General features: G+C 43.1%; 1 protein-coding gene across 2 annotated transcripts in view; it reads left to right on the top strand.

Moving 5' to 3' along the window:
• ARHGEF40 (Rho guanine nucleotide exchange factor 40) overlaps positions 1 to 13,114 on the top strand; it is a 132,391-nt gene that overhangs the window by 74,863 nt on the left and 44,414 nt on the right. For both annotated transcript variants that reach the window (XM_040352357.1, XM_040352346.1), the window contains exons 9-13: positions 3,426 to 3,512; positions 5,228 to 5,355; positions 5,438 to 5,573; positions 7,608 to 7,682; positions 10,460 to 10,668. In XM_040352357.1, the coding sequence (XP_040208291.1) occupies positions 3,426 to 3,512; positions 5,228 to 5,355; positions 5,438 to 5,573; positions 7,608 to 7,682; positions 10,460 to 10,668 (635 nt within the window). The remainder of the gene's footprint in view (positions 1 to 3,425; positions 3,513 to 5,227; positions 5,356 to 5,437; positions 5,574 to 7,607; positions 7,683 to 10,459; positions 10,669 to 13,114) is intronic.

Raw genomic sequence — 13,114 nt, 5'->3', positions numbered from 1 at the left:
TCACAGGCAGGGAGACATTACCCGATCTCTGCAGCCGAACATTGGGACAATGTCTCCCTGCCTGTGATTAGCGCAGCGCGGTGCCGATTTCCTGGCGAGCTCTGCACGTAGACTGTGCGAACACGCCGGAGCTCATCCTTACTTAGAAGTATCCGCAAAACTTTGAAAGAGAAAAGGCTTCCATGTTTGCCGAGTGTGTAAAACGACAACAGATGAGACAGAGCAGTACTGACTTTGAGCAGTAAATCGGTCATATGGGAATTGCACAGATTAAAGAGAGCCAAGTAGGAAACTGACATTAACCATCTCAGTCATCCCTTATACATCTCTTGACTGTAAAGTACTGTGCGCAGTAAATCCTGATTTATGAATGGCTTGGTCAAAACCAGATGGTTTGTAACAAAGAGCGAAGACAAAAATAAGCAGAGACGGTCACATCTGGCCGGCTGAAGTATTTCTGGCTCTCGGGCATCCCTGAAAAAGCCTTGTGCATTTTTTTAACTTGCAAAAGCATAAGTTGTTGTTGGTATTTAAAAGTTTAATATTTTTTTATTTTCGTAAACTTAAAAAAGAGGATTTTCTTACAGATTCCTAAAATCCTGATCTGTAAACGTTGTTTTGCAGACAGGAAGATCCTACACGGGTGGTGCGGAAGGCCAGACTTATTCAGCAGTGATTGATTACATGAGGGAGGGGAAACTGTGTGTCTTCCAAATACTCCCATTTCCTTTACTGCAGTTATACTGGTATATTTAACTCACCCTGAGCCCCCCTTCCTAAAAAGAAAAAACATTTCTTTTACTTTCAGCTGCTTTTTTTACTCTGGAGCATGGATGGCCGTGCCTATAATGCTGAACTTTTTTTATTTAGAAGCAACCAGTCTTTCACTGATCTGATTACAGAAAAATAAAATCTAATGGAAAGCTTAAGTGATTGTTTATAGAGCATGTGCTGATCAAAAGATACTTATTTTTTTTAAATATGGCAGGGGGGCTCTGACAGTTTCTTTAAATAAATATTACAGTGAAAACCAGTGGCTATTGTCTGGCAGGGGTGCCTGGATCACAACAATGACTGCACAGAATTACAAACTCTTTTGCAGGCAAGTTATTTCACAAATGTGAGGTTAAACTGTACTGTTTAACCTTCCATAGGGTCTTTAATTGTGTTAAACCAGTATAGTGATCCAGGCACCCCCTCCTAGCCAAAAGGCAGGGTCAGCTTTCACTTTTCTAGACTGCATTTAAAGTGTGTGTAAGGCTAGTTTCACACTGGGGCGTCGTGGGCATTTGCAGTAAAGCGCTGATATATTTAGCGGTGCATTACCGTATTTTTTTGAGGCGCTAGAGGGGCGCTTTTGAACCCCGCTAGCGCCCGAAAAAGGGTTAAAAGGGTTAAACCCGCCGGCAAAGCGATGTTGCTCATTGATTTCAAAAGTCAGGGGTGCTTTAGGAGTGTATTCAGCGCTCCTACTGATCCTCAAAGTAACAGTACTTTTTTGAGCGTCCTGCCAGCGCACCACTTCAGTAAGAAACCCCTTAGGCTTTCACACTGGAGTGAAAGGAGCTGCTCTTTCAGGGCGCTTTGCTTTTTATTCCATACTTGATTCAGTGGTATCGTCTATTACTGCCTGGAGTTTACTTTTTAACCAAACCCATACTTTGTCTATGCAGAGAGAAGTGATAGATTCATTCTAATATAGCCCCCCCCCCCCCCTACAGCAGTCACATGAGTTGTAGCTTGTACAAGCTTGGCACAATGCTGTCACATGAGGTGAATCACTTGCTCCTCCATACTTGTAAGTATCAGGTATTTCTTTCAGGCTGCTGGTACTGAATAGAGTGTCAGGGAGAATGAAGGAGATTTATATGAGTCCTGTTGGGAATAGGCGAATTACTAAAAACACCCGTTCATTCCCCCTAAAAGGGCAAATTATGGGTTTGGTTTAATGAAGAATTCTTCTTAGAATCGTGTGCTTCTCCACTAGCCACATAAGCAAACCTCAAAGTGCTTTCTGTGGAAAAAAATGTGTGGCCAGTCTCTCCTCTTAGGCCCCTTACACACAAGCAGACCAAATTGCTCCACCTGTCAGTTTTTCAGGTGAACCCGATTGGACCCTCCTATGCTAATCTATGGAGCGGCAGGTGTAAACGAATATGTGTCCATTTACACCCGCCTACATCCAATCCGATCAATCCATTAAACACAGATAGCTGGGGACCCATTCCCCTTCCGTCTAGCGGATTGAATCAGATGGCAGTTGGGTGTAAACGGACAGGCGGCCTGTTTACATCTGAGCACCCATAGAGGAGACCGGGCTATGTTTATGTCTATTCTCCATAAGCGGAAAGGACACGGATCAGCCACCCGTCTGCTCAGCGGGGATCAGCAAACAGATTCTCCGATGAGCAAGCAGACACCCCATGACGGAGTCCGCCTTGTGTGGAAGGGGCCTTAGGGTGGCCATACAGTGATAGATTTTTTGGGCAAAATGCAGACACTGTACGACTAACATTTTTCAATTCCCCCCCCCCCACTTATCCCGATGGCAAAGGAGAGGGTAGACACAGAGAGAAAAAATGTATGCAACTGCATATTTGTTACTCTCCCGTTGCAAGGAATTTACCGTATTTATCGCGGTATAACGCGCTCCCGCGTATACCGCGCACCCCTAAAGTTGCCCGAATCCTGTGGAAAAAAAGTTTTTTTTTGTACTTACAGTTTTGGTGTCTTACGCGGCGTCCATCGGCGGCCTCGTCGGGTCCGGCGTCCGTCTGCGGCTTCGGGTGTCCTCTTCGTCGGGTCCGGCGTCCTTCTGCGGCTTCGGGTGTCCTCTTCGTCGGGTCCGGGGTCCGTCTGCGGCTTCGGGTGTCCTCTTCGTATACCACGCACCCACGATTTTGCCCTGATTTTCAGGGCAAAAAAGTGCGCGGTATACGCCGATAAATACGGTAGTTAAAAGTTTTAAGTATTGAGTGGTTTAAATTGTATCTATGTCCATTGATTATATGGTAGATAAGTATAAAGGCTGGTCAAAGACTAGCCTGTGTTTGTAGGAGGAGTCTGCTGAGTACTTAAGCCTCCTCCTCTGTCGGGTCCTGTGTTGGCGCCATTTCAGGTTTCCCACCCACCCGTTTCCCCCAGCTTTCATTCATACTTTTTCTCTTTGTACATTTTCTTATTCTTACATTCAGGGTATGCTCTCTTCTCAGGCATACCGACCAGCTAGGCCAAGGCACACCTCAGGCCTTGGTTGTTGGGGTTATCACATTTCATACTCGAAGACTCTGAATACAAATATAACCATGTTGATGATGATGATGATGATGTTGATGATGTCTACATTGTAACTTTAGTTATCTAGATATGGTAATATCACTCTGCCTTATTCTGTATGTAATATTTGCTCTGCTCTCCTCCATCAGTCTCTTAGCAAGCTCCACACATTGTGCTGCGATGTGCTTGAGTCACTGGAGAAGGTCACACAAGAGGCCAAAGAGGACACCACAGAGGTTTGTCATACTTAACAGATTCTTGGAATTTCATTTTATGGTTGCTCTTTAAAGGGTCATTAAACTTTAAAGTCAAGCGGAATTATATTAAAACACTGTGGTAATATGCTGTTCATGTATGTGAAAGTAATAGGAGTCTATAAGAACTCACTTTACTAAGATTTGATTAAAAAAGGAGATATTTCACTTCACATACAGTTGCAATGAAAAAATTGCGAATTTAGCATTTTTCACGATTTCTGCATGAATGTCATCGATCCAGGGGTCTCCAAAATTTAAAAAACAAAGGGACAATTTACTGTCCTTCAGACTTTATGGAGGCCAGACTGTGGCCAGTGGAAATAAACAATGTTTGGTAGTCAGTGGAACTACAAAATGTTCATAGAGTGTGTGGTCAGTAGGAGAATGAATATTGCCTCATCACTGGTATTAGTGGGAGGAATAGTCTCCATTTGATGGTATTGGTAGGTTGCCCCATTGTTGATTTCAGTGGGCAGAATATATCCTTATCTTTGGTGTCAGTGGGATGAATAGTGCCCCATCATTGGTGTCAGTGGGAGTAATAGTGCCCCATGCCTATGATTAGTAGGATGAAGAATAATGGCCCCTCACTGGTATTACCGTATTAATGTTAGTATCTGTGGGTGCCCCATTGTTGGTTCCAATGGGAGGAATAATAATGTCCCATCACTAGAATGAGTTGAAGTAATAATGCCCCATTGTTGCTGTCAATGGGAGGAATAATGTTCCACTGTTAGTGTCAGCGGGAGGAAAAGTTCCTCCTATCAGCAGGAGAAATGGTGCTCCAAGGCCCAGATAAAGTCAAGCAGAGGGCCACATCCTGCCCGCGAGCTGCAGTTTGGAGACCAACGATATAAGCCATAGAAATGAAGTAAGATAATCTTATTTATAGCAGAACTAAACCCATCTTTTTAACTGTTTCCCCGAAACTGTTACATTTAAGGCATGCTGATAACTGTCACATCTGCTTGTGTTTTAAACCAAACTGTCAAGCCATCAAATGGACAGCATCGGAACTGATCACATTTGTAGCACCATTATTTATCTGTGTCTCGTTTATTGACATTACAGAAACCTGACATTTTAAAAGGGGTGTGTAGACTTTTTATATTCACTCTGTATATATATTATTAAAATGTAAAAGAGTTGATATGTGTATATGGCTAAGTGTTACCCGAACCTCAAGTTTCTGCAATAGCCTGGAAGTAGCTTCCACAGGTACTAAGCCCTGCATTGAGGGAGGTTGATAATGTAAAGGCAAATAGGCTGTTCCCTTTGCCAGGGAAATTGCAGAGTTTAGTGAATATGGTGATGTTTCGCCTTACAAGGAATACTTAATTATGTGCAAGGAAAATACAAAAAAAGACAAATCAGCATGTTTACTTGCACGTAATAGGACAATGGAAGGCCTTCTTAACTAAGCTCTGAAGAAAATACCCTTGCAAAATGAACAGTCTATTTTCCTTTAGTAAATGCCCCATACCTGGTAGGTAATATTTTCTGCTGAACCACTGCAGTACCAAGGAAAGGCAGCCTGGAACACTAAAATGTAAATCATGGGAGGCCACATACTACATGTATGTGCTATCACTGTACTTGATAAAAACATATAACAGGCTTGATGTGAGAAAAGAAGAATTAACAAGAATACCATTATGTGCATGCGGTAATTGTGGTTGTGTGATTTTCTCCAGGACATTATGTGGTTAATCTCCCATCACCGAGATGCCATGAAGAAAGCCCTGACTGATGAAAGAATGCAGAGGTTGCAGAGAGATGGTGGCACTCTTGTTGCCAGGCTCCAGAAGTCGCCTTACTTGAGGTATAACAGTAGGCTCCAAGTAGTCAACTTTACTGTGACATTAGCAGGAAGCAATAACTTTTCATTGCTTTGTTTGTGACAGATTATACGACCCAGTGACCTTTGACTTGTATGAGAGAGTAGATGAAGCTTTACATAATCTTGTCCAGCTGTCAAATCAGAAACTGCAAGATCTTGAGGCAAGATTGCCAACACAAGGCTGGCGAGACAGAAGTGAGGTAAGATGATGACAGATCAAATGTCTGGGAAGATCTAGATAAGAAAAGTATTATACACACACACACATGCTTATATCTATACCTATCTTTCTATCTGTCATCAACCACCATATATTAGTGGGGTTATGAAGGGATTGTCATATGCACCTACAGTTTAGCAGAGCAATATTGAAAAAAAATTTAATAAAAAACATGGCTAAGTACTGAAAAAACTGTGCACCTTATAATATGTTTAGCACATTCTATTACCTGATAACAAAGCTCTTTCTACTTAAAGCGGGATGAAACCCTCCTATCCCATACAGCATATGCACGTGCAGGGGGACACGTAGTGCAGTGCCGATTCCCCCTGTGTTGCCCCCCTTCCCATAGCTCCCAACTGTCCCTAATATGGAAAAAAGTCCCTCAGTCCCTCTTTGCTCCTCATTTGTCCCTCATTTTGGTCTGATCTATATAGTTGTATATAAAATGCACTTTTTAGTGCTTGTGGGTCTAACTAATCTTTTTTTATTATTATTCTCCTTTAAGGGGGCCTGGCAGGAGGTGTGTCCTATGTCTACATACTTTTGCTTATAAGTGTCCCTCATTCCCATCTCAAAAAGTTGGGAGGTATGCCTTTCACCCTCAGTGCTGCTGGCTTCCTCTCCCCTCTGCTGCTGCTGCAGGGAATGTATCAGGATGGAGTGCGGGGGAAAGGGCTAGTCATTTTGTAATTTATCGGCCCCTTCCTTTGCTAAATGAACACAGTGAATACACTCACTCACTGTGTTCAGTCATAACTGAAGCATAGTAAACTGTGTTTACTTTGCTTCAGTTTGTGAATGAACCGGAAGCCGCTCAGCACAGATCACTTCCTATTCATTCACTGTCCAGAGCAGCTGAGGCTGCAGAGAAAGGCATGTGTGTTTGAGGGGTGCACACCCTAATGCAATGGGCTGCGCACACCTACAACCAATAAAGCTGCTATCTTAGCCTCTGTTTGACCTGCAGTTGCCATAATACTGTACATGTGATCAGTAATGACACCAGCCATTTGATGGCTTGACAGTCCAGTTGAGAGCATAAGCAACTGTGTGGCCTCGTACACACGGCCGAGGAACTCGACGTGCCAAACACATCGAGTTCCTCGGCCAGTTCAGCACTGAAGCCGCCGAGGAGCTCGGCGGGGAGAGAGCTCCCATAGAACAACGAGGAAATAGAGAACATGTTCTCTATTTCCTCGCCGAGCTCCTCGTCGGCTTCCTCGGCCGAAAGTGTACACACGGCCGGGTTTCTCGGCAGAATTCAGCCAGAAACTCGGTCGGAAGCTGAATTCTGCCGAGGAAACTGGTCGTGTGTACGGGGCCTGACAGTTATGTCACTGTGGATTGAATGCAACTGTTTTGGGAAACCATTAAAACCATGGGTTCTGCTTTAATTACATAGAGCCGGCACAATTTTGTGTATACTTCTTACACCACATCATTCTGACTGACAGCACAGCTAATGTAGAATCAGAGCGGCCAAAGCTCACTAATGTCATGCTAAGAACTTTCTAACACCCACATAGCGTTAAGTGCATAGTATTTTTTATCGGTAAGGGCTCTTTCACACAGGCGGTCCGCCGGGCGGACTCCTCTTTGCTCAGCGGGGGATCGCTCCGCTGATCAGGCAGATGACAGGCCCGTCTCCGCTCACTGTGCTGAGACGGACCTGTCAGAGTCTCGCTCTCCTCTATGGGGAGATTGGATGAAAACAGACCGCCTGTCCGTTTTTATCCGATCATTCAGACAGATGGAAAATAGGGTCAGAGGACGTGTCACTGCTGAAGTCAATACAGGTGAATGGAGTGTCCAATCAGGTCTGCCTGAAAAACTGGCGGACCTGATCGGAAAGCCTGTGGGAAAGGGGCCTAAGTGTAAAAGTCTCCTTTTTTTTACTATAAACATGGTAAGTAGGATTTGGACTGTATTTTACTAATTATTCCATTTTACAAGGTACATTTGTGACTGATATTTCCATCTTCTTGTTTGTGAACATTTAATGTACTTGTAGGATTCTCAGAGTTTGCTGAATACCCTAAGACAAGGAGACATGAAAATGGAAATAATTGGGGAGACAACTGAAGAGGTAACTTAAGTACTACATTATAATTACTAAGCTTATTACTGCATGTTTACTCAGTAACAGACCTGCTTGCAATTAGCTTGTAAAACCACTGGTGGACCTCTTGTTTGGCCACACAGGGAAAACCAAGAGGTTCAGCCACCCTTATCTGCACAAACTTACTTTATCACCACTATGTTCAGCAAAAGTTTATATTTTTAAATGTTCATTAAAGTTCGATCTGCATGACTTGGAGCTTCCACAGGGTTCAGGACTCTCCCTCTGTTCTAATGTGACAGCAATGGATGCCTGTGCGGCCAAGCACCAGTGATGGGGAGTAAAATAGGGTATACAAGTTCTTTTCTCATTCAACCACAGTGATTTTTGTTAGCAGCTATAGCTGCCCAATCAATGAAACAAGCCTGCCCATTCATGGATCGAATCACGGCCTGTCCCTGCTGAATCGGCTGGGATTCGCACCATCTATGACCATCTTTGAAACCAGCTGACTTTCGTTATTGTGTATACCCAGCTTTAGTTACATACTCCCACGTACCCAGAAGTAATGGGAATATTTTACCTTCCAGGAGCCAAAATGAGTAATTGAGAAATAAGGGAAGGATTGTGCTGCTGGTGGACATATGATTAAAACAAACCTGTTGCTGTTGCCATGCATAGACAAACCACATGTTTGCTTTAAGGCACCTAACAGCCCCTCTCACTGATTGTGCTTAGACCATGTCTATGTTATACATACTATATGTAAACTGTATAGCATCAATGCATCGCCATGCTAGCACAGCCAGTATCAATTTCGTGTAAGCAAAGACCATGTGTGTGTTATACATACTATATGTATATATCATCAATGCATCACCATGCTAGCATAGCCCAAGCCCATTTCATGTAAGAAAAAAACATGTGTGTTATACATACTATATGTATATATCATCAATGCATCACCATGCTAGCACAGCCAAAGCCCATTTCATGTAAGCAAAAAAGTATCATGTTTCCAGATGTTCCATGCCCATTATCCACTATTTCTTAAAGTGTTACTAAACCCAGGGCCCTGCATTTAATATATCTGGTCTCCCACAGTATACAGAACATGGAAATACAATTATTTTAGTAAATAAAAACTGCTAAGTACCTTTTTTCATCAGCAGTATAAAGCAGTCTGGTGACCTTTATCAGTGTCTGGCTAGGCACTGGTTAAAGCTTGTAGGAGGAGTTTTCATTCTCCTCTGACTGTCCTATGCGGCTGCATGACCCCTGACCCTCTGTCTGGACAATGTTGATTGGCCCTGTGCTGATCTCAAGCACCCTCCCCCAAAAAATTATATAAAATAAAAACTCTCTAGCAATACACACCAAACTGAGCATGTGCAGAGTACCTCTTAGGGCTCTGTTCTATCAGTAGATGATTTTACTATTGTGGCTTTAGTAACTCTAACTTTAGAATGTAACTAAACCCAAAACACTAAAATCAGTCTGTATATGCAGCATATCATGCTTGTTATACTCACTGTGGAACTTAAGGGGTTAATATTTTGCATTGTGTAAAAAGGCTTTATCCTGTATGCACGGATCCTTCCCTCCCTGCACTGTCTATCTGGGGAAGGACAGCTAACACGGGGAGAGTAGCCAACCTGCACATTCTCAGGCCCCGTACACACGACCGAGTTTCAGAATTCAGCCAGAAACTTGGTTCAGAGCTGAATTCTGCCGAGAAACCCGGCCGTGTGTACACTTTCGGCCGAGGAACCCGACGAGGACCTCGGCGAGGAAATAGAGAACATGTTCTCTATTTCCTCGTTGTTCAATGGCAAAAGTCGGCCCGCCGAGTTCCTCGGCGGCTTCCACACTGAACTCGACGAGGAACTCGATGTGTTTGGCACGTCGAGTTCCTCGGTCGTGTGTACGGGGCCTCAGTTATGTATTTTATGCTGGAGAGAACAGTTACTTGTTCTCAGAGATAGCCAGATCACATGATATTGACATCACACATGTGGGCGTGTATGCAGGCTGAACTCTCAGCACCGGAGAAACTGTGCAGTTTATCACTGATGGTGGAATACAGATCAGCCAAGAAGGTATATAGTGGCAGTGTTTTAATGTAAAAATAATATTTATAAGCTGGTGGGCAGCGGGGGGGGGGGGGGGGGGGGTTGGTGGGTTGTGAGCTATTTTTATATTACAGGGTTTAGTAACACTTTAATTACTCATCTGTAACTAATCCTGCTCCACTGCCAAAACAGACTTTGGTTCAGCAAGGGATAAATAATCTGCTGTGCATTGCTCTTCTTTGATTGACAGCTGTCAGTCAGCAGCTCTGTGAGGTCACATAGTAATAAGCTTTGAGTGTGACTAAATGATCACAACTGATTCTGCTGAAGCAAAGCAAAGTAAAAAAAGAACATAGAACAAATTATTTGCCCCAAGCTGAAATGTCAGGAAAGGGTTGTAAATCTGTAGTTGTAATGACGGTTTGTAAGAATACCCACAATGCAAAAGAAATAGTATTAAATTGTACTTTGCTGTCACTGTTCAGCACTGCCTTGTACTATGTGATAGAGTTAGCTACAAAGTTTTATTATGTAAAACCTCTGTATGATAGAGGCACCAATATACAGTATATATTTCAATAATAGATCATTACATGGAATAGTTCAATTTTAAATACATTTGAGGTTTCAGCATCCTGAAACAGATAAGCCAAATAAAGGACAAATTCCCTCCAAGGTTCATACAGTAAGACTGTGTAATGGTCTGCTTCCAACTTTTGCTGTTTTTGATAGACACAAACATCAGACGAGTATCGTGTGCCATTCTTAGAACCAAATGGTCGCAAGACAGAGGTTGGTGTCAGGATCCGTGGCCTAGAGGTCAGTAGTCGAGAGCTAGCGGACCGTACCTGCAGCCCCCCTCGTGGTCATGTTCTCAGCAGAGGTGATGGGAGAGGAGCAGATGCCCCTTGGGGTGGTATTCCAAAACCAGATGGAAAAAGGTGAGCTGGTACCTTACTAAAAACTGATGATAAAAAATGTTAGGTCTGTACAGACCTTTCTGTATTTTATGTATATGTATGTATGATTATTATACTGGATTTATATAGCCACATCAGTCTGTGCAGCACTTTACAAAAGGGAGGGAGACAGTACGGTTACAATACAATTCAATAAATAAATTCAATAAAGGAGGGATAAGAGCCCCCTGCTTGTTAGAGCTTACAATCTAAAGGGTGTGTGTATGTACATAGGTATATACAGTTAGGTCCATATATATTTGGGAATCTTGCATGACCCTACTGGCGCGGGTCCATATATATTTGGACAGAGGCACAATTTTAGTTTTTTCAGGCATTTACCAAAACATATTCAGGCAATAGTTATATAATGGATATGGGCTGAAAGCGCACACTCTCAGGCTTAATTTGAGGGTATGTATATCCAAATTAAGAAATTACACACAGGTCCCAGAAGACAGCAGGGACCAGTGAAATCACGGAGCGTGACTCGCGCATGCCCAGTTGGGAACCATCTTCGCCGAAAGGCGAAGATGGCGGCGCCTCCACCCGAGAGCTGAGGGACAGATCGGCTTTGGTGCCTCCATTGCAGGTGCCCTGGACAGGTAGTTGTCCATATATTAAAAGTCAGCATCTGCAATATTTGTAGCTGCTGACTCTTAATTTTTTTTTCCACGGAACTCTGCTTTAAGGAGAAAAACACTGAGACTTTACAACCCCTTTAAGAATAGTCACCCCCCTTACCAAAAGTAATTGGACAATTGAATCAAAAGCTGTTTTATGGCCAGGTGTGGGCTACTCCTTTGTTATTTCTTCATCAATTAAGCAGGTAAAAGGTTTGAAGTTGATTCAAATTGTGGCATTTGCATTTGGAATCTATTGCTGTGAACCTACATCATGCGTTCAAAGGAGCTGGCCATGCAAGTGAAACAGGCCATTGTAACAAACCAAACAAATCCATCAGAGAGATAGCAGCAACATTAGGGGTGGTAAGCTCAGCAACATAAAAAGGACTAGACGTGCACAGAAGACATTCGTGGTGGATTATCGCATGATCCTCTCTATGGTAAAGAAAAAAAAATGAATATTTTTTACTTTTTGCTGTAATAAATATCCCCAAAAATATATAAAAAAACTATTTTTTTCCTCAGTTTAGGCCGATTTGTATTCTTCTACATATTTTTCTTAAAAAAAATCGCAATAAGCGTTTATTGATTGGTTTGCACAAAGGTTATATCGTTTACTAAATAGGGGATAGTTTTATGGCATTTTTATTAATATTTTTTTTTTTTTTTACTAGTAATGGCGGCGATCAGTGATTTTTTCAGTACTGCGACATTATGGCGGACACTTCGGACACTTTTCACACATTTTTGGGACCATTGGCATTTTTATAGCGATCAGTGCTATAAAAATGCATTGATTACTATAAAAATGCCACTGGCAGGGAAGGGGTTAACACTAGGGGGCGAGAAAGGGGTTAAGCATGTTCCCTGGGTGTGTTCTAACTGAAGGGGGGGGTGGGACTGACTAGGGGAAATGACTGATCGATGTTCATACATTGTATGAACAGAAGATCAGGCATTTCTCCCCTGACAGGACTGGGAGCTGTGTGTTTACACACACAGCTCCCGGTTCTCGCTGTGCAACGAATGATCGCGGGTGCCCGGCGGCGATCGCGCCCGCCAGGCACGCGCACCGGGTTTAGGGACGAGCGGGGGGCGCGCGCCCCTATTGGCTGCTGGGAGAGATGACGTATAGCTACGTGATCTCGCCCAGCAGAGCCGACCTGCCGCCGTATAACTGGCGGCTGGTCGGCAAGCAGTTAAAGTAAAACTTCACTACAAAACAAAAACACTATTTAATTCATTTTTAATATTCAAAGAAAACGTACTCATCCACCCATGTCTTCATGCTTTATTTTGCTGAGAAATCACTTTGAAAAACACCCCCTAGCATTTCTGGCCGTGGCAGTCTTGAGTAGGGGCAGATGATTCATGTAGCATTTACTTCATGGAATCCATCTTCCCTTAGCTTTAGGCAGGAGGGTGTGCTTAGCTGAGAAAATCCATCCTCCCTCCTGAAAATTCCTGGGATGTATGACATCATTTGCCAAGGCAAAGGAACTGAAGAAATCGATTTACTAATTAATGCTAACAGCAGAAAGATTAAATTCCACTGACGTTTTTACATCCACTTTTCTGAGCGTTTTTTACAGCTTAAAAACGCCTGTCCATGTTATTCTATGGCATCATGCCCACATAGGTGTTTTTGAGCTGCAAATAGCATAGGCGTTTTTGAGCTGTAAAAAAACGCAGGACCAGGGCGTTCTGAAGCTCCAGAGTAGAGCTGTAAAAACGTCAGACGTTAAAAAACGCTCAAAAACGCGCGAAAACGCTCAAAAACGCTACCGCGGACATGGACATGC

The sequence above is a fragment of the Rana temporaria genome, chromosome 1 (genome assembly GCF_905171775.1).
Source record: "Rana temporaria chromosome 1, aRanTem1.1, whole genome shotgun sequence".
Classification (NCBI taxonomy): domain Eukaryota; kingdom Metazoa; phylum Chordata; class Amphibia; order Anura; family Ranidae; genus Rana; species Rana temporaria.
The sequence above is the reverse complement of the archived record's forward strand: the minus strand, read 5'-3'. Positions and strand labels throughout refer to the sequence as shown.